Below are 22,186 nucleotides of genomic sequence, written 5' to 3' on the forward strand. Positions count from 1 at the left end.
AGGCTTAGTCTAACTGTAGGAACTACTTTCCCCAAGACTCTCAAGATAAATAATAGTATAATAAGTGCCTCTCAGTGAAGGTGACATAAGTTCCTTCTCAAAAGTTCTCCAGTGACTTCAGTGATCTCCGGTGGCTTTGAATGGATGGATACTACTGACAGTGTAGTATTAAGATTTGGTGTCCCCTTTTTTAGTGCAGTTAGTAATTTTACTATAGATGCACTACCTACATAATTTCCTTGAAGAGCTTGAGGGAGATAAGTCCCTGCATTTTTTTCAATTTTACCTTAAATGAATTTTTTGAATGTCAAAATTACACTGTACAGTACAACATCACCTTAAATGTGCTGGTTAAGCTAACATTCTGAATTAAATATTGTTTTTATAAGAAAAGTATTGCTTCATATGAAGAAGGTAGCTTTCAGTTATGCGACAATGGGTTGAGTTAAACTTTTAAATCCCTAGATGCGACTTTCAGCTTCAAACAACCCTCACACTTATTTATTCAATGGTTTCTGGCTCAATTTTGTGTAAGTTCATGTATATGAAATGCAGAACATACATGAAATGAAGAAAATGCATTGTGTTCTTCATTTAATAACAACCCTCACACTACTAGAGTACAACATTCTATTTTGAATGCAGGTTATATTTACTGTCCAGTCCTACTCATTTCAGTGAAAAATCTTAACGATTGTCTTAATATGGTGACTGTTGGCTCTTTATTTTCTGTTAAAATTTCAAATTTTAAGCAGTAGATTGCTGAAGATATATTTTCATGATTTTTGATGTATAAATAGTTGCATTTTATTAAATTTTAGTTTTCATTACCTGCCCAATTGATAACTACCTAATATCTAACTTGCATAATGAATAACTGATCGAAGCACTTTTCCACTTGATAAAATTTTTTTTATTTGACAACCGGGTTTCATCAGGTTGGACCTGATGATGATGTAATACATCGAAACCCTGTCGTAAAATAAAAAAAAATTTATCAAGTGGAAAAGTGCTTCGATCAGTTATTCATTATGTTCGTCTTCCACCACATCACGCCTGAAGCTACTCAATTTGATCTTACTTGCAGTTTGAATTGGTGTAAATTTGATTGAATGGATAGTTTTCTGATTCATTTACTAATATTGTTTTCTCTCTTGCCAATGTATCGTTGGTTAGTTGAATCACAATTTGGAGCGGTGCCTAGCTCAAGTCAACAAACAGCTCCTTCGGCACAGGATCCTGCTTGGACTTGATGACCGTGGGAAACTCTCTTGTCACAAAGTCAACTTATGCTTCATATATTTTGATACAGCTGAATGTATAGTAAGTGTACCTCTGGTGTATTCAAATTGTTTTGTTTTGCAGTGTAAGTTGGTTTTATAGTAACTTGAATAGGGATTTCTTTCCATGGCACATTTTTAATTCTTTTATATCACCATTTGTACATATTTTACTCCTGACCATTATAGTATTAATTGATATTTTCTATAGCCATGAAATTATGGTCTAAATAGGTCTACATAGTAAGCTTTGATATCAATGAATGCATTTACACTTCAAAAGTAGGCATACTTATTTCCTTTAACTGGATCGGTGCCCTTCTATAGAAGGGTTATAGTTGTGTTGCTGTCAGAAGGGATAAGATCAACATCGACAAATAAGTGAACTATTGGTGGCAGTTGAGGGTATGGGAAGTAACCACATCAAAAAGATCAAATCATGTGCGTCTCATTTGTTAGTGAGGAATGATTTCATTCATAGCTTAGTGGAATTGCTCCAGAATAAAAATCACATTTGTTACAAACAACAAAAGGGTAGGTTTCTCTAATAAATAAGTTGGAGTTTGGCTTTTAGAAAATAGCACAAACTAACTAATTAAACAAAAAAAAAAGAATACTTCTCTTAGCTGTAATTTAAATTACGTCATTAATTATGTTATTATTACGTTTGAATTATGATGTCATTAATTAATATGTACACATATAATCTTCTATCAAATTATTGATGATGTATCATCGGCTTGATTTATTGGTTAGGATTGCGTGATTATATTTTGGCATATGACTGTCAGTTGATCTATATTTTAGCTTGCAGCTATTTAGAATGCTATTAAAGTACTTAATTGCTGACAAATTTTTCTCATTGATTGCACTTTTTGCTCTTGGTGAGAGGTAGATGTATGAATGTATGTTTACTGAGTATGTTTAATGGGGTAGTGTAGTAGATAGTGGATGGAATAATAAGACTACTGACCAGAAGGATGTGGACTTACATCTAGGATTTGGGCAACCTTGATTTATTACTATATGATTTTTTTGTCACCAAGAATATGTAGAAATCAATAGATGCCACGCATATCAAATAGGGCTCATTCTTTTTTTAGTGCGTTTTGTGGCTTTTTGTTATAGATATTTAGTGGTCTCTTTTATGGCATTTTATGAGGGGAATAGAATTGGGAATGTACATTCACAAGAAAACATTTTGCCATAACATCTTTTTCCATTAAAGCCCCCAAAATTTCAGAGTAGTATAACAGGAGGTCAACTGGCTATATCACTCTTTCGAACATTAAGGGATCCGTGGGGTCGAATCCTGGTCCAGGCAAATTATTTTTACCCTTTGAAATTGTTGTATTATAATGTGCATTTAGTGGATCACTCTTTTAAAAGTTACTGTTCAGACATCTCTTGCAGTTTCTTAGAATTCATGCATAGTAGGGTTAACTTTCTATCGAAAGTTTGCAATTGTAATGTGGTTATCATAGCCCAAGGGTGGGTACTTTATGGCGGAGTAACTTGTTACTGTTCATGCCATAGCTCATAGGTAATGACATATGACAAAGCATTTTATTTGATTAAAATTATGAAATATAAATCATGCATTTATGTAAATTCTTCCTCAATACTTATAGTATTGATACTAATAACTTAGCATCATGTTCAGTAACATATAGATACAATTTTTCCACAGTGATACTAATAACTACTTAATAACTTAGCATCATGTTCAGTAACATATAGATACCATTTTTCTACATTCTTTACAATAATTGAGTAGCAGAGCAGTTTAATTTACACTTATGATGACTGAAGCAATTATCTTAAAGAAGTCCATGATGTGTAAACCATACCCATTTCTTGTTAGTCCTGTGAACCAATGTATACGTAAAAATAAAATCGCCCGGCAAAATATAATTATTAAATGGAATTATACCTTTTTTACATCTCAGTATGCAAAATAATGTACAATTGCAGCATTGGCATGTGTTCAAAAACAAAACCAAGTACAATTCACTTTGCAGTATACTTTCAACATTTACAAGGACTTCTAAGAAACAAACAGAAATTCCTGCAAGTCCCACGTTTGTGTAAAAAAGGAATAAACAGTACCAAATGAAACATTAAATATTTTTAAGTGGTTGGAAGAGCAACCTGAGCTACGAATCCGTTTCTGCTAGTTATGCATTGTATTTGAGGATTTCTGTCCCCTCCATGGAAATATGTACACTTTTCTCCTGTCAAAATTTGCCATTTAACAATGTTCAATGGCAAACAAATCAGCAAACAATTTAACAAATCAATGATTCAAAACTAATGACTGACTAATGGTTTCCTTTGTTAAAGCCACTCACCTCCCAGGCATAAAACCCCTTTCACATAATATCTGTCAGACTAATTTGAAATATCTGTTGAGATTTGAGGTTACTTTGGTGAAGATATCTCTGAATGATTTAGAAAGAGTTTAATTTATTTCTACATTGCAATGTTTTAACAGAGGAAGTTGCAAGAGGTGATAGCAGCTGAGGAAGGGGATGGTGGGGAATCTGGAAGTAGGGCACAGCAGGAAGATTCGGCTGAGCATCAGAGGCAGCAACAGCAGCGGGATTTTCAGACACGGATGGATATTGAGGACCATGACATCATTATCCAAGGAAGCAGAACGACAAGAATTTCCAGAAAACAGGTGAAGTTTCATTATCTTTGTCATTCATTGCTTCATTCATATGGAAATAAGATAAACTTTGTTTGTGTCTCCTGTGTACATGTTTGAGTCATGTTCTGTGCTGGAAGCATGGTTTTAAGTAACTTATTTTGGCCTGTTTTTTTTCAGTTTTTTAACCAGTATTAGCTCATTACTTTTATATTAAGTTTGAAAAATGAATAATTTGATTTAATGGATGAAGAGTATTTCTGATTTTATGTTGGTTGAGTGATTCTTATGCCAGATTAATTAATTTGTGCAGTTGTGAGCTTTCTCTCATCATGGGAAATATTTGGTCAGTTTTCAACTGTGTTAAGTAATTATATCCAGGGTAAACTTATCCCATCTAATAATTATAGATGTTATTTTTCCCGAAGTGCTGAGCCCTACACGATATAAAATCTTGTTTTTTTTATTGTACTTACTTCAAAATATCATGTAACTTGAAGTGGAGATCAGTGCCAAGCCAAATGTATCTTATTTTTCATTGGTTTTTGTTTGTATGAAATATGCCTCTGATGACTTCCGAAACCATGGTATGGTCCTCTTTCTCACAAACATTTATTTCAAAATTGTTCCCCAAATTTTAATCCCAGCAAACATTTACATATTGTAGAGTTTTGTGTATGCACCATGAAAGCATCATGTTTCTTTTCCCTATTTTTTGTTAAAAAATGCCTTTCTCCCTGAAGGATAAAACTTCTTTTTGTTTAGTCAACATACAATCTAAAATAATATCTGAAATGACATGGATCAATGAAGGTAGCATCTTACACTTGAAGCTAATAAATAGTAAAAGCTAAACTTTGCTAAAAAATTAAAAAGATTTACAAAGTGAACGCTCACAGACTTAGCATATTTTATTGGATCTATCTCCTGAGCACCATTTCTTGCTCATATTCGTATTGTTTTTGACATTAAGGCTCAACATTTCTGGTATTTTGAATTTATGTTAGTTTTGCATTTCAGGGCAATGCAAAACTTCGATTTCATGAAAATGCCAGTTCTCTTCCTTGTTGAAAATTGCACATTAGCAACGTCCATCAACGTCATAAATGAAACATGGACTAAAGCCTGAAACAAAACAAAACAACATATTGCTACGGGCTACGTTCATTTCCATTTCATCTTTTCCAATTTGACCGCCCACATTGTTGACGTATTCATTGTGCCTATTATTTATTCCTAATATTATTATATTGCTGCTGTTGCTTTTCTACTATTTGATGTGGATCTCACAACCATTGAAGCCTTATTTCCGTAACTTCTTAGACAAATTTTCATCCAAGCTATGTATTTTCTGTAATTTTAAATAAATTTATGTATTCAGATTTTATTTTTGGAGCAATATAATGAAAGTAATGTCATAAGTGATTTCTCAATTTTACCTCATCAATGATATGCCCCCTCTTTTTGAGGGTTTGTAGAGCCTTTGCAGCTGGTTCTTGTGATCTTCTTGAGGCTCAGGTGCTGTTTGGACTATCTAATATCTTTTTCGCTGCCTTATATTTTGCTGCATGGGTGTTGTTGTTCTGGTCAGGTCTGGTTCTGCTGCTACAACTGAAGATATCACTTGGCTCCTTCCTCCACATGCAAATTGAGTACATGGGATGGGACTATTTTTTAAGTACAAAGAGAACATATTGTTAAATCATTGTGTTTGAGTATTAATTAACATACTCTTAAGGAATAATATTAAATATAACGTAAAGTGTATTCTATTAATGGCATAATTAATACAGATTCAGCCTAAATCTGATAGTAAGTGTTCTTTTGTTCCTTTTCTTTCAAGGGAAATTATTCCCTTTTTGGGCATTTTTACCTTGCCTATATTTCTGGTATCATCATATACTTATTATATTTACGTATGCATATATTATATTTACCTTCTTGGATCATGCTTCAAGGGTAATGGGTTTCCTTTTCTTCTCTTTTGTGACATATCATCTCTTACTATTATTCTTTTAAGTTTTTTCAGGCATTAATTTATATTAAAATGACACCTTTGTGACAAAGTCTTGGTCTTTAGACTGCTTCAAAATTTCCATTTCGTGCAAGGAGAATTACAAAACTGATAGAAAAATCACTTGGTATAATGTTGTTTTTATTAAATGATTAAGTTAAATGTGATATAAGGCATCAATTATTATGCACAGCCCGTTTCATGTTCTTATTTCAATAGCACCAAACATCTGCTCTTTATGCATAAGTGTTTCCACTGTAATATGTGGCACTTTGGCTTGTTTAAGCAGTGTCAGTTTCACAGTTATAACTCAATTATGAGGATTACTGGAAATTTAACCAGTTAAATTATGGCTGGGGAATTATGCAATGCTGTAATAAATAAGCTTACTCAATAGCACACTCACAAATGTAGACTGCAGCATGTTCCTTGCCCACAGATGATTAATATTAGATGTTGTCAAATTAAGTTATCCTAATGATGAAAGTTGATGATGGGTGTCATGGTGGTGTGTTCCGTGAGTGGGGAACCTCACCCAATGGTCATTGGGACTATCACACATCATAGGAGAGAGGAGAACGCCTCCTGCTGCGCTACTCGCAGAGATGGGCCAAGGACTTCTTACGGCGACGGCTGGACTGGACATTGGATGCTGGTGAGACAGCGGGCGGAGGAGGAGGTGGTCCAGGAGCTGACTGGCTGGGACCTGGTAATCCACCCCGAGTGCGCCACCTCTCTTCGGCACTTTGTCCCTGCCAGTATATCGAGGGCTTGTTACAGTTCAAGCAGAAGTCCCCATCCCGCCGCGGCACAGGGGGGCAGCATGGTGTTTTGGCTGCAGCAGCTTGTCCCTGCTGCTCCTCCTGGCCGTGAAAGTCATATTCCTTCCCTCATCCCTTCATCCTTTGCAGAGCTTGCATGTCCAAGGGGACCCATTTCTGTACAGTAAACCAGTTGTGTATATGTGGGTGTTTGCCTGTATGAGTTTGCTCGTGAGTATGCACGAGGAGGATTCAGATGGCGACTTAGATGTCCCTTCGGGGAGAGGTTGCATGCTGAACATGCAGCCACACGTGATGTAGTGTGCTGTCTGATTTTATGTTTTCACTCTTCATCTTATGCCCTTTGTGTGTTGATTTTTTTCCACCAATATATTTCTTGTTCACATCTGTTCAATCTTGTGTAGATTTAAATGAGCCATGAAAACTGTTGCGTAGGGACAGATTAAAACTTCATTTTCATGCATCTGATTTTCTGTTGCTGCAGACTGCGCAGCTAGTCAGAATGTAAGTAACCCCAGTAGGCTGTGACGTAACTGGAGTTGCCCATCTCCTAACTTTCACTGCAGGCTGGGCCACAGTTGTGGCAGTGAGGGAGAGTTGATGGTCATCAATTATTCATCTTTCATTAAAGTACACATTGCTTGGGCTCACCTATCATCTATTTCCTTCTGGCATTGCCTCAGGCATGAAAATGGGGTATGCTGGTGATGCACGCAGCGGCAGCAAAAAATTGGATGCATGAAAAGAGTTTATAATTAGCACAGATATCCTAGGGGTAATTCAAGTCAGTTAAGGAAGAAATCATGGCTTGAGGAATTGGTTTGTCATTCTGTCAGGTGGTCCGGTAATTTTGAGATAGCTGTTTATTTATGTTATGTTTGAGCAATCAGTAACTGAAAATAGAGGTCTTTCAAAATTGAATGCACCACCATGTGAAATCAGCAGCCCTATTTCGGTATGAAAACCTGGATATCAGATATAAATTATTCTAATATCTAGTCAAAAGTTTTGCGTTACTGATTTTACTATTTTTTGTGTATGTACCGTGGGATTAGGCCATGCATGAGGCAAAACTCCTGTAAGTCAAGCAGTTTGAGCATATGTGATGATTCAAAATTTTTTAATTTACTTAAAAAATTATCATTGTCTTTTTTTTTAAAGTTATTTGAAATTCATGGAACTCTATAATTTTTAAGAACTCATTTTAGAAATTAATTTTATGTTCCATTTTAAACCTGTTATAATCATTGTGCTCGTATGGTCAACAGTCAGACTGAATGATCATTAAGCACTCAGTTGGTGCAATAGAACATTTTAAATAATATTTCAGTACAGTGAGAAGGAACACCTCTTAAACTTTGTTCTTTATGATGAATAATATGAATTGCATTCATAATATGTTATCACTGGGGATATTATTACTGATAGTTGAACTTAAAGCATTTTTATGATGTCTTCAAATGTACTAAAATTTGAGCTACAGAGGTTTCATTTATATTGGTGGCAACATTGAGTTCATGTGCTACAAACTTCTCAAGCGTGCATATTTGCTATTAATATGTCTTATGAGTACTTTGATATGTTAGGATAAGGTGTGTAATTGAAAATGGAAGAATCTAATTAGTGGAAATTCATCATACATTAATTAAGAATTAATATTTTAATTTTCCCTTTAATATTTAGTGGAAAAATGCAAATTATTTTTAAATTATTGATATAAATAATAATCTCTCAGTCATCTGTTATTGTTTGTTATGGTTTCTCAGTTATAGAGTAGGAAAACAGGCATGCAATTCATTGAAGATTCATTTATGGGAATAAAATTTATGTGGATTTCATTATGTTGTCTATCTCATAATAGACATCTATTAATATGCTTTCAATGAGATTTTGGCAAATGAAAATTGACTGAGGTGCAGTGAGGTTGCTGTGCCATACAATTATTTGGCCATTTCATGGCCATACTTTGGTTATTAGCCAAAGAATAGACCTCTTACCTTAAGATTATTATTAAATATTAGTTTAGTAATAAATCCATTATTAAATATTTCATGAGCCCTGTTCTACTATAGAGGTAGTCATTATGCAATATTTAAGATAAGTTGCATACAATTGTGGTAGCCGTCCAATGGGACTGACCTGCAGTGTGCCATTCCTTAGAATGTCACAAATAAACCTCATGCTTCCGTGCCACTCAGCATATTGTTGTTAGTGACTTATGCAAAAATTAGCCATACTTGTGTGCTTATAATTTGTCAGTCAATTTTATTTAAGACAATTCAGTTCTCTTAATGCCACAATGTGGTGATACTTTTGAATCATCATTCTACTAGACAATGGATTTGGCAGCCCAATCACATTTTTAAATTTTCTGGTAGAAGTATAGTTAAGGACTACCCACTCTCATCAAGCACAGACTTTTTCCAACCCTAAAATCAGAGAAGATATCACAGATTTTCAAAATACCACCACTTTGTCATAATGTACTGTTAGCTGTATGTACTTATGTGAATAACTAGACAAGCATTAGAGCATTTAGTTCCATAACAATGACAGAGAAAAAAATGCGGTAATTGAAGTGTGGATCTATGCAAATAGCTATGTTACTATTGAAATTTGAAAAGGGCTAATCAGAAATAATGCTGTAATATTATTTTACACAGTATATATGTTAAACTCATCCGGAGTTAGCCTGGTGAGGGATGTATCTGTCCCCTAAAAGACCTAAAGGTTGAGGGTTCAAATCCTACCTTCCTTTATAGATGTACAATCTCTGGAGGTTTTATGTCTGGGAAACTGATGGCAAGTGAAGGCCTATCAAGATCCCAAGACCACATAAGTCGCCATAAAGTTCAGCCAACTAAATTAAATAATATTTGCGTGTAGTGATCTCTTAAGTCCAGAAATGGATCCAGTTATTATCAATGAAGCAGAAAGTAATCATAATTATTTCATAAGAATGAATATTGAACTTATTTTGCATAGGGATGCCTTCCCTCAATGTGCATCAGAATACTGGGTTTTGAATTGAGTAGGTATAGAACATTCTTATGATTCAAATTAATGCTTAAAGCTTTGGCACTAACTTATCATTCCTCACATTTTATAGGTATTTTGAATTTACCCAGATATTAATGATTCTCACTGTTATCATTTTTTCAATTTGTACTATTTCCCTCTGACTATGATTGATGGGTTTGTGCATACCTTCTTCATAAATGATTGCTAAGTTTTTACTAGATGCTGGCCCATTTTCCAATCAAATTTGAGATCTATTGTCCATATTTTGGCTGTAGGAATTGCTTGTTTTTTTAAATCCACATGCTGTATTATATGCATTCCTTATTGCTCCTTTTACTTATGCATATATGCCTGCAAGTTTCTTTAGTTTTTTCATTAATTCACTCAATAACTATTGGAGTTGGAAAGAATTTTTTGTGCTAAGTGACGTCTTAATTTTAAAATAATGGTGCAGAACTCTCATGGAATGATTATGTACACTATTGATTCCAGAATATTTGCTTCTGCTATGAACTCTCCTGGAGGTTTATTCTAGGAAATTTGAATTTTGAAATGAAACACATTTATGACTAATTCTCTAATTGTGGTACTTTTTCATGGTACTGGTTTAATATTTTTTATTATTGAAAATTATTTTTGTAAGGATGGTGAAAGTCCTCTTCCTTAGAAAAAAATTGGAAAATCGAAAGTTCGAGAAACAGTACTGTACATAATCTGAAAGAACTGAAATCACTAGATAATGAAAGTCTGCTTGCCTTTTTATGGGAAATGGAATTATAATGAATTTCCCATTCATATATGCATGTAAAATCAGCCATAATATGTTTATGTTTATGAGATCATCATTTTGATGAAAAGATATATTTTTATGTACGAATGATATAGTAATGCAGTATAGCCCATCTCTTTCGTGGTATTAGATAGTAGTTTTTGTTATGTGATTTCTTTCACTCATTCGGATGTTCCAAATGGCAAATTAATTACATGTGATCTTCACTACAGTAAAGACTAATGTAACTTCAATATTGCATGTATGATGTAAATTAACTCATGGGGGAATTTGCAAAAAGTCAATGGATGAGTCATTCAGCTCATTTTAATTTAGAAGTCATCCCATTTCATCAGTTACAGGAAACTCAATTTAATCAGTGTGTGGATTAACTATTCCAAAACTCTTGATAAGTCTTGAAAATAGAAGATTACCCATCTTGCAAAATCACTTGAAAATTGATGCGTAATAGCCTATTGTATTTACATAGCTATGCTTATCGTGGGCTTGATATTATCTGGTATGCACTTAACAAAAAATTCAGTCTGTATGTATTATCAACTTGAAATTGGAAAATATGGCGGTTGAAAACCAATGTTATCCGCTCTAATTTTCATCATGGTAAATTCAAATTTCATAGTGTATGCTCTTCACTTATAAAAACATCATGTAGATATAAGTAATGATGGGATATAAGTAGATGGGATTTAAGTAATTAAAAACAAGATAGCTGTTGGTCACTGAAAAACAGTGTGCAAAAGCCAGCCATACTTCGAGTAAGTTTGCAAGATGAAGTAATCAGGTTCAGACGTACTATTCCCTTTCATCAGATCTGTGAAAACTGAAGATATGTACAACTTGTAGGACATGTTATCTTGTAAGAGAGAGAGAGGATTATCCGAGATATTTTTGATTTGGATTAATTCTTTCTATTTTATTCCAAATAGTTGATATATCATGTACTGACTATGTTTCAAGCCCTTTAGGAACTGCCAGTAATGAATGATACATGCGGATTGACTTGGAATATTTAGCAAAAGTGCCTTTATGCTTGTACTGAAAATTTTAAAAATATTGATCTTGTGAGAGGCTCCACATTTTCATAATTTGGTAACAGGAATTTTCCCTATTCTAGATTTTCTTTTACTTTTTCCATTTACAAATCCATTCACAGGAGTTTTCAGTTGCATTGTTTTTTGTGGAATGTTTTTACTTAAAGGGGATTAATGAGAAATTCTTAATATACATTTGTTAAAGGTAACACTGCTCTTTACCCTGAATATTGGTATATAACATATGTATGCAGAAGAAGACATTAATAGCAATGGTACACTTTAAGATTCAATTCATTTATCCTCTTATAAGTTGCTAGAAGAGTTAGATGAATATGTACTCCAATGCTGAAACATAATAATTATTGTGTCAAGTATAGATAAATATTAAAATTTTGCTGATGGCATTTTGGCTTCATGGAAATGTTGGGGTCATGTATGGAGTAATTGTAGGTTTTACTGCAAATAGTAATTATTGGTGAGAGATAGTAAATGATTGGCGCAAATTTGAAGAGTATGTATGTATGTGCCTATTTTTATAGATCTTTTGTTGCTTGGATATTGCACAAACTTTAAAGAAAAATTTATTGAAGGATGACATTGTTTATAAATTAATTGATGTCAATTTATTTAGTTTGGCTGTTTTGTATAATAGTGATTCTCAGCAAGTTCATTCTAATAACTATCTATTTTCTCATTTAATTATTTCTTATCTATTTCATAGTGCAACAGCTTATAATATGAATTTTGTTACAGTATGTTGTTTGAAAATTTTACATTATTGAATAACTATGACATAAAACTAGAGCTCAAAAATAATTTGTTCAGTCACCAGTATGAATTCTTCAACAGTCTTAATATGGCTCACATCTTCATTTTAAACAGATGTGATTTATTAATCAAATATTGTCAATTCCGCCTGAAACTGTGAATTTGTTATTAAATGGGGAATAAGAATTAAGGCTGTTGGTATTTTAATTAACTACAAAGTGAATAGATGTATTAATATGGGTGTCAAAGAACTCAATGATGAGATCACAGATTTCCATTTTGGCACTGATTAAATGGTGGTTAGATTTCTGACTGAAATCTGGTATGTATGGGTATAAAAAATGATATTTAAAAAATCTTTATTGTTATTTTGTATGAAATGTACTCTGTTGTAATATTGTTAAAAGAGAAACTGAATGAAAATCACTCATATTGTGAAGGTTTAAAAGATATAATCAAGTTTGTTATTAGGGAATGTTTTTATTGGAATTGTTTTATTTAACCTGTACTTGTTACTCATATATCATGCACTTGTAAAAAGTGATGTATTTGTAATTGTTTATAAGACATGATATAGTGGACTAGCTCATATTAATACCTAATGCTTTGCCTGTTTGTTTTGCTTTTCTAAAATCAATGCCTGCATTTGGACATTGCATGGTGCATGCTTCATGGTTGCCACTATATATTTCCTAGGTTTGCCTGTCTGTAACACATGGCTTTAAATGGCAAATACCCTTCATTTTTGACCTGCCTTTTTTTGCTTTAATTTCATATTTAATTCATTTTATTGGTTTTAATTGGGCATTTTGAAAATGTTAATTTGATGAAAGCTAATGCATGCGAAACTTTACATCATTACCTTTGATTGTAAACTTTTAACTCATTATTAAGAGCACTTCTGTTGCTGATAGTGGTGACTCAGTGGCCATCTATTTTTTAAATTTTACTTTGTAAGGTGTAAGTATTGGGAAGGGTATACAGGTGTTTAATGCAGGTAAATTATATGTAGCCAACATAGCAAGTATTTAAACTTGCATGTGAGCTCTTAAGGTCTTTAAAGCCTCAACTTTAGTTCATTGACTTCCCAAATGCTATATTTTTCATTCTTTATGCATAGATAATCATTCAAGTGGTTGATGAAAAAAAGTAATATTCCATTCATAACTTTCTATCCATCCACTTTTTGTTTCCAAAAATCCCATCAACCACACCCAATTTCCCACCTGCAACCTTAAACCTGTGCCGTTTTCCTCTTGTTTCCGCTCGTGAAACCCATCTGGCACAGGACCGGGCTGAAATGCTGCTGCTCAGGTACTCGCAGAGGTGGGCCAAGGCTTTCCTTCGCCATCAACTGGATCTTGGCATAAAGCGTGACAGGCATGGGGAGCAAGCACCGGAAGTGTCGGGCAGTGATGCTGGCAAGGGCGGAGCTAGTGAGGCACAGCATTCAAATGCCTCCTCCTCCAGCCATCCCCCCTCCTCCAACCCTCCATTTCCACCTGTGCCCCCTCGGCACTGCCTGACGGCACGCTGCCCCTGCCAGATGGTGGAGGAGCACCTCAAATACAAGCCCCCCCGAGGCAAGTTTTGTTCAAGAGTGCGAAAGTTCTGCTACCTACCAGATTTCTCATTTGATTGAAGGTCTTGTTAGCTCTTGAATTCGTGATCCACTAACAGTATTTTGGATGCATATGTTATCTTTCATTAATGTGCCACATCACCAGGAAATCTTTTACTCTTAAATTAACTCTGTTCTAATGTAATAATTGTTGAAATTTATTGAAAGGGTCTGGTGTATTGATTTTTCTTTCTTTACGGTGTCTGTGGTACATCATGTTGTGCATATATTGTTGGTCATTATTAGAAGTTTTGTGGCAGCTGGAATTTAAGTTTTGCATCTCACCATCATGCTCATTGCATACAATCTTGAATTTTTTAGATTATTTGTAATAAATTGAATTTTCAATGAATTATTTGAAGATTCCATGAGTAATGCTCTGATATATGGATGAGTAAATAGGAGGTAACTTTTGAAGAAAGGGGTTACATTTTGGTGTTATTTTTTCATAAAAATACCTATCCATAATATTTCTTGAATCTCATGATATCATTTAGTAATTTTTATTCTGAAAACATGTGTGCATATTTTTCCCGATTTTTGTTTTACTTTTTAGTACAAGTAAACCACAAGGCATTGAAAATTTTGCTTGGTAACGAAAGGTTCATTTTTGGTACTGCAGGTTTTTTTGCATTTATTAAAATACCAATTTGATATCAGGACAAACACAGTGATTAAGTGAATTCCTATAATATTTATGGTTGCAAATTCACGCCAGTGGTTATTTTTGTACTTTTCAGTCAGCATATGTGATAAAATTCCTGTTTCCATTAAGTAAAAATTCATGTATTCACTAAAGTCACAAAAAAAAGCATTTGCCATCCAATGGATAAGATATTAATTGGTATGTATAGCCAAAGAGCGTTGGATATATATGTATCAGTTTTCATTATTTTTTCAGTAATTTTTGCTTCTGTCGCCCTTTATTTCTATCCTTCATAACTTAATAATCATTAGTAGCATTAACGTATTTCAGTCGTAAATTGTTCCACCTCAGCGATGAACTAATATTTGCCCTGCAAATTGTCTTGAAGGTGAGCAATCAATAGACAGTTATATAAAAGGATGCTCTTGTAATTCTTTAAATTCATTGTCTTGATTCAATTCACTTTAATTTTCTGCATAACAATTTGCACATATAATATTGGTAATAAAATGTTTTTGAAATGCTAAGAAAGATGCCATGGACTCTACTTTTGCATGGGTCTATTCTATGCTTACAAATTTATCCTTATATTTATATCCTTGCTTATTGATAATTGCGTATCATATTCTTGCTACCAAGTTCACAGCCTGTGGTGTTATGAGGGTTCTTTATTGTTTGGAATTTTTTATTACCATATACTTTCTCTCACACTGCAAATGAAGTACCAATGATTCTAAATTTGATGCCCATTTACAGTTTTCTTTAGATTATTTGTATTTTTTAGTTTGCCCCCAGCATAGATGAGGTCCATTTATTGGCCTGAATAATTATTTGGGGAATTAGAAATGCAAAATTTCTACAGCCCTCTTTGAATGTAAGCCAGAGTTGAAAAGAGGCTAAGGGGATAAAAGGCAGCAGAAATAAATGAAGCTCTTGTAGTAAGTTCAAGCATGAACATGGAAAGGTTTTGTGAAAATGTTGCTGTTACCGTAAAGGTCAGTAAACCAACTAATTTGCCTTATAGATTACTTATTGAACCGATAGAAATGAAAAAAATGTGTGAATTTTGGCCATCCATGATTGTTTTGAAATACAGTTTGCAACTCAGGGATTCAGTTAGTAATTACTTTGTCATTTTAGTCTTTCAGAAGCAATTATTAGTTGATCAATGTATGTATGTTAAGCACCATGTACTTTTAAGGGATTTTCCATTGTAAAGAAATAATTGCATTTTGATCGCTCTGCTATATTTATTATCCTGGCATAAGTTCACCACGTAATTCAGTGACCCGAAGTCATCAGTTCCTACCAAATAACTTTGAAAACTTACTGAGCTATGGAGAATTTAAAAAAAATGTCTGGTGAAAATATGCACCTGAATAATAAATTTGAACTGTACTTAATTTTTCCCGTAAAAAAGTAATGGTATTTGTAAAAGTTAATGGTGAAAATTGACTTTTCTAGAAAGCGGAGATTAAGTAAGAGTAATGATGGGCCCATATTGCATGAAAGCATGATAAATTAGTGAAACCAATTATAGTGTGCAATAAGCCTTAAAAGGTTGACTAGTGATGTTCTAATGGGTCTACTACTGATTATTTTTGGTTATATACTGATTGGAATTAGGGTTTGAAGAGTTACTGAATATTATTGCTCTTAGTCAAGGATTCGTCTAATACCTCTTCCTAACCTATGCTCCCTTTATCATACATTATTTCTTCCAAAACTTAATCCTGTCAGTTCAGTCACTGCTTTCAAGATCCACTTTCTCTGAGTACCTCATCCGTGTATGTTTCTATCTTCTTTGTGTTTCCCTGAAAACACCTCTCTTTCACCATCATATCAAACATTTTTTCCTATTCTTCTTTTCTATCCAAATCATTCTTTCTATTCATCTGAATAAATGCCAGAAATGTCATGTTTATGCTATTCATTATGGATCAGTTAAAAAATCCACTGCTATGTTCCAGATTAAAGTCTTTCCTGATTCTTCTTCTCATCTGTACTTAGTAAAAGTTTCTTTTTTAATACTTATTCTCTGTTCCTATCTATTATTGTTCTCATTACTGGTCTGATATTTGTTTCTCATTTATCATGTGTTGATGGTTCTTTGCATCATCTCCGATTAAGTTAGGTTTATGGTCATCACATACTTCTGCTTTGCGGATTGATATACATATTTCTCTTCCACCATATTTCATTCACTCTTATCAGTTTCTTGCATAAATTTACCTTAATTCTTTGTGAACTCTGTCCAACTTTTTGATGGTTTTCTTCCATTTCCTCCCCTGCCTTCCTGTGATATGAATGCCTAATACTCTTCATAATTTGTGTTTCTATTGGTTCCTTTGTAGATTTTGCTATCTCTTTTTAAGATCTTGCCTTTTCCTTTTCTCATCCTCCTTAAGGATCAGATGTAAATTTAACCATAGCATAGCAGTTCATATTTAAAGAGCAGTAAGTTGATATTCTGATCAGGCAGCGTGGCTATTGCACATGTAAAATGGTTTTTGTTTTGAATTCAAAGATACCATTGAATCTCTTACATAATCCAAGCAATTGATTTTTATCCAATATGAAGTGTCTGTATTGAAAAGCCGATTTGTTTCCAAGATTCATACAATAAATTATACATATTTTTTTTAATTTTTACAGCTGATGATTTGATACTGAGCAATTTTAATAGAGACCTGGACTTACTTTTTCCAGCATTATCTGTTATTACTATGAAGAAGCACATCTGCTTGAGTAGCTGTGGTACTTGGTTGTGGTTTTCATATCAATTCTCACATCTTTTCTATGTTCAAAATAGTAACTTCTTACCAATTTTTGGTGGTGGATCTGTGCTTGCCTCTCACTTGATGTGAGGTGATGGAAAATGTTTGTGTAAATATTTATTTACACAGTGGAGTGCTTATGACTAATTAATACTAACTGTCAATAATTGTATATATTTATATTAAATGAAAGGACTAGTCCACTTAACCTCTCGTTTTAATAAAACTTAGTATCTGTAGTAGTCCGTCCATTTACTTGAACTTTGGATTTCACCGGTGAAGTACCACTTTGATAAATTATGTTACTTATGAGTGTCATTATATTTTGATGGTAATGTTTATAATCTGGTGCCTTATTGTAATGCAATTATGTACAAAGTTTTGCAATGTTATATATCAATGTAATGATCGAACTTCATTTTTAAATACACATGAAGATACATTAAGAATAGTGCAAAGTTATTTGCATTCTTTTCCTATGATGTGTGTTGGCTGCATGCAACTATTTTCATGTTTTTAATATAGGTCATTAAATTTTAACTTTCTTCCTCCCTCTTCTCTTAGAAATTCAGGGTCATTGTAGAGTGAATTAATTTCAACTATTACATGATGGAAGTGATTGATATCCCATCACGATCAGGAAGAAGTAAAATCTCTGTGTGCATTTCTATTTGATGCCTTCTGACCATTGGTTTCACCATAATAATGAACCATCATAAATTTAAGTGTGCATTCTTATCAATAGAAAGTTAAAAATAATGATACGAGTCCACTTTAGAGGAACCTGAAGGGGGCAGTATGTAGCATGGGGATTTTTGGGAGGGGTTTGTTGTGGGACATAGGCGACAAATGTAAAGAAATATATTAATATGAAGGGAATCTGAAGCAGACCATAAAAGTACCATTGGTGGAGGTTGGAAGGTTGAACAAAGAATTTCTTAATTAAATGATTGTGCTCTGAGGAAAGTTCATATGCTACCAAGTGAAATACATCATTTGCCATTATTCTTTCATTCGTGTCACATTCACATGTTACCCTCCAGCCTGCAAAAGATAATGTGACTGGAGATTGGGGCATGTTCTGGAGAGAGAGAGATAGGTGTTAAACAGGGTATTATGTTTAGTAAATGAACCTCTTACCTGTGGCCTGTGCTGTGGAAAAGAGTTTCATTTCCATCCCATCTACAATAATTTTTCCTTATTTTGGCACTGCATAGTTTAAATGCATACAGAGCTTGATTATCCAGTAAATATGCGAAGTAAATACCCATTCCAGGGTATAAAACAATGGCCGAATCACACATTGCTTATTACCTATATCTAGTGTCATTTATCCTGTAAATTCAAGAATACCTTTAAAACGTGATAAATTTTGCTTTTCTGGGGGACTGGTAATATGTATTCCAGAAAAAGTAAATTTTCTACTCCAAAAATTTTGCTCCAATAATTTAAAGCTACTAAATCATTAACTAACAACATTTCAGGTGGGTAATAAGCAATTTGGTGACAGTAATGCTTTAGTTATATTATTTATATGTCTCTGTTTTATTTAATATTCCACCGGAATACATAATATCATGGGTGAATGTAATGGAAGACTCAAGACAAGGACTATTAGGAGTCTCAGGAACAGTATACCTTGAATCACACTGTATACTCATATAAGGGTGAAACAAGTATGCAGGGATGGCAATATGGAGGAATTGGTAGAAGGGAGGTAACAGAACAAACTTTTTAGGCTTAGCTTACCCAGAAAAGGTATTGAGGGTAAGTATGTGTGGATGTACAGTAAAGTGAATAAGCTATGGAGACATTTTATGACAGAAGGAAGTGCATGCCAGAAAATTTGGAGTAGGATATGCAGTTGCCAAAGGTGAAAATAAGGACTGAGTACTTTTCAGCCAAATTAGATTTTACTGTGATGAATTTAAGGAGAACAAAGAGTACCTGGGTTCAGTTATGTAGTGTGAGAATAAAGAAAAAAAATGGGAAATAAGCCCTCAGGAGTTGTACAAAAACAATTTGTGATGCCTATGGAAGAGGTGAAGTTATGATGGATTTTTAGAAGAATGTAGGCATCACTTTACATGATAAAAAAGTTACAGTAATGATGAAAGAACCAGTAGAAGAAACATTTATGTGAAATGTGATGCTTATGGATCCTAGGTATTTAGCCATTGAGAAATTGGATGAGAGAATGGAAGCTTTCGTGAACAAGTGCAGGATGTGGTTGCTAAAGCTGAAATAGAGAAATAAAACAAAATGAATGAAGTATGTATAATAACAAAGTAGATAACGTGGAAATATGAAGTCTAAAGATCAAATGAGTGCCGAAAAAATTGGACACCTTGATATTCGTTCAGGGCGTAAAAGGAGGACATTTGAGGCAGACCAAGGTCAAATATGAAGGTCAGAGAGCAAGGCAAATGAGAAGCAAGAGCTTTCTAGGCATTGTGAAATTGGCAAAGGGAAGAATGGATGTTCAATGTGTATGAATCTTCAATTGAAAGAACTAATGTAAGAAATTACTTTTTATAGCTACAAGGTATGGGAGATAACATCTTCGGAGAAAATTATGATCAAATGAAATGTTGTGCTTCAGAACAATTTATTGATAAAATGTCGAACGGCAAAGTCCTTAAATGGCCAGGGGAGTGAGAACTATGTGCAAGAAAGTAAATGGGAGAAAATTAATTTGATAAATTCTGAAGCAGTAGTTTCCATAAAACATTATTGGAAGGAATTACCATGGAAGCTGCAATATATTGATGTAGGTCAAGGTTCAATTTTTAATTTCACTAAATATGCCAGGCATTCCTTTAGGGAATGGATTTTTAGTAAAATTAAATCAGTAATTGGAAGTTCTACATTAGTTACTAGTGCTATTTTTTGACTTGACATGGCATCAAGTTTGAACATAAAAGTTCACAAGACTTGGAATATCAGAGTGATAATGAAGTTTAATGTGTTGGAGGAGATGGAGCAGGAACTCTCCATGGTTTTGACTTAGGCAAGGATCAGAGGAGAGGATGTAGGCTCAAGGTATATATGAGGAGAGCTGAGATATTGCTAACCAAGACAGAATTATTACCTTCCTTGCTATAACTGTATGCAACTGCACAAGCAGATCCAATATGGTGTCTTATCCTGGTAATGAAGTAATTTGCTCCTGAAGGTGAAAATTGAACAGAAGGTTTCCAGGTTATAATGAAGATGAGGAGTGTAGTTTCCTTAGGGTGTGCAATCAAAACAATTAAAGAGGCCTCTAAGAAGAGCTACAAATGATTGATATTGAAAGGGAAATGAGTGAAGAAGTTAAGGCACAATGAAATTATGTATGCAGCTCTTACATATATCAATATTATTGCTTTGCACAAAGGATGAATTTGACTTAGCGACAGCATTGAATCCAAATTATATAAATTAGAATATTTTCAGCTGAGGCAAAAAATTGAATAAAAACATGGGTGCAAAGCAAATAAACTATCCATACTTAGAATAGGAGAAAAATTAACAAGGAAAAGATTAAGTAGTATTTACCATTGCATATTGGTATTCTAAGTGTCAACTTCATATTCCTTTCAAGCACCCCCTATATGCATTTCATATACTTGTAAAGTTTTAAAGATAAATTTCAAGGCTTTAAAACAGCTACATACTTACCAATTTTTAAATAGGTAAAAGCCACAGTTATAAATTTGCTCATTAATTAACTAATATTTACAATTGACACATCTGATCACTCCAGAATAAAATTCAATAGTTTAAAATTCTGTTTTTTGTCTACAGAGTTTTGTAAGTTGTACATTTAACCTTATTATTATCAAGTTTGAGACATTACTCTAAAGATGCCTTTTTTACTAGTTTAAATCTATTTACATATAGAAAAAAATGGGGGTGGCTCTCAAACTTAAAACTTCTTCAGCATAATTCTTAGTTATTTAATCAAGTTTCAGTATATATTCACTTATTTACCACCCATTCAGAGGAGATTCACTGAACATTTTAAAGAAACTAGTGCCTAAAATTAGCCTTATTAAAATAAGTGTTTTTCTACTAAAATAAGTTAATGTCCGTAAAGTAGTGGATATGTAAATATCCTAATATTTTATTGGATCAATGCGTTTATTAAATTTTCTTCATTTTCAATTGTTTTATGTAGTCTGTTTCTTTAGTTAATTATAATATTACAGTTGAATTACTGATTAAGATAGCCTTCTTTGTTAACTTGTACCTTTCATTTTTATTACAGCTCCCTGTGCCTTTTGTGATCTAATGAGAGATCCATACTTTATGCAACCACCAATCTATTAGTGTTAAATCCTGTTTTAAGCTGGTAGATTTGGTTGTTGCCTCATGGCAAATACCACAGTGGATATTAAATGAATATATTATATGATAAAAATGCAACACCATTTTAGATGATGATTTATTTATGAAGTATATAATAAAATTTTTAATTTGGGCTCTCTCTTATGTTTTTGGATTAAATTTAAATTCATATTGTAATGATTTTGTAATGGTTTTTACATTTCAATGAATTTTTGAAGACATAGTATAAATAAATAGTTGAATAATATTGGTTTGCAGTTTAATTCATTGATAATATAATGCAGTTTGTTATTTTTATTTGATTTTCACATTTATTTGTTCCATATATATATATACATACATACTTCAATACATATATATATATACACACATATATATATGAGTCGCGGTAGTCCAGTGGGTAGAGCGTTGGACTGCTGACCGGAGGGTCCCGGGCAAGGCACTGGGCACCTGCAGCTCCACCCAAGCTTT

The 22,186-nt window shown here is 33.4% G+C and overlaps 1 protein-coding gene across 1 annotated transcript in view; it reads left to right on the plus strand.

The window, feature by feature from the left end:
* Positions 1-21,842, plus strand: part of LOC139699887 (uncharacterized) — a 36,832-nt gene extending 14,990 nt beyond the window's left edge. Inside the window, exons 5-8 of the mRNA XM_071598312.1 lie at positions 1,177-1,323; positions 3,775-3,963; positions 13,628-13,922; positions 21,636-21,842. Coding sequence (XP_071454413.1) covers positions 1,177-1,323; positions 3,775-3,963; positions 13,628-13,922; positions 21,636-21,697 — 693 coding nt within the window. The 3' untranslated portion in view covers positions 21,698-21,842. The remainder of the gene's footprint in view (positions 1-1,176; positions 1,324-3,774; positions 3,964-13,627; positions 13,923-21,635) is intronic.
* The last annotated feature ends 344 nt before the right edge of the window (positions 21,843-22,186 follow it).

The sequence above is a fragment of the Hetaerina americana genome, unplaced genomic scaffold (assembly GCF_022747635.1).
Source record: "Hetaerina americana unplaced genomic scaffold, ioHetAmer1.1.p SCAF_971, whole genome shotgun sequence".
NCBI classification, from domain to species: Eukaryota; Metazoa; Arthropoda; class Insecta; order Odonata; family Calopterygidae; genus Hetaerina; species Hetaerina americana.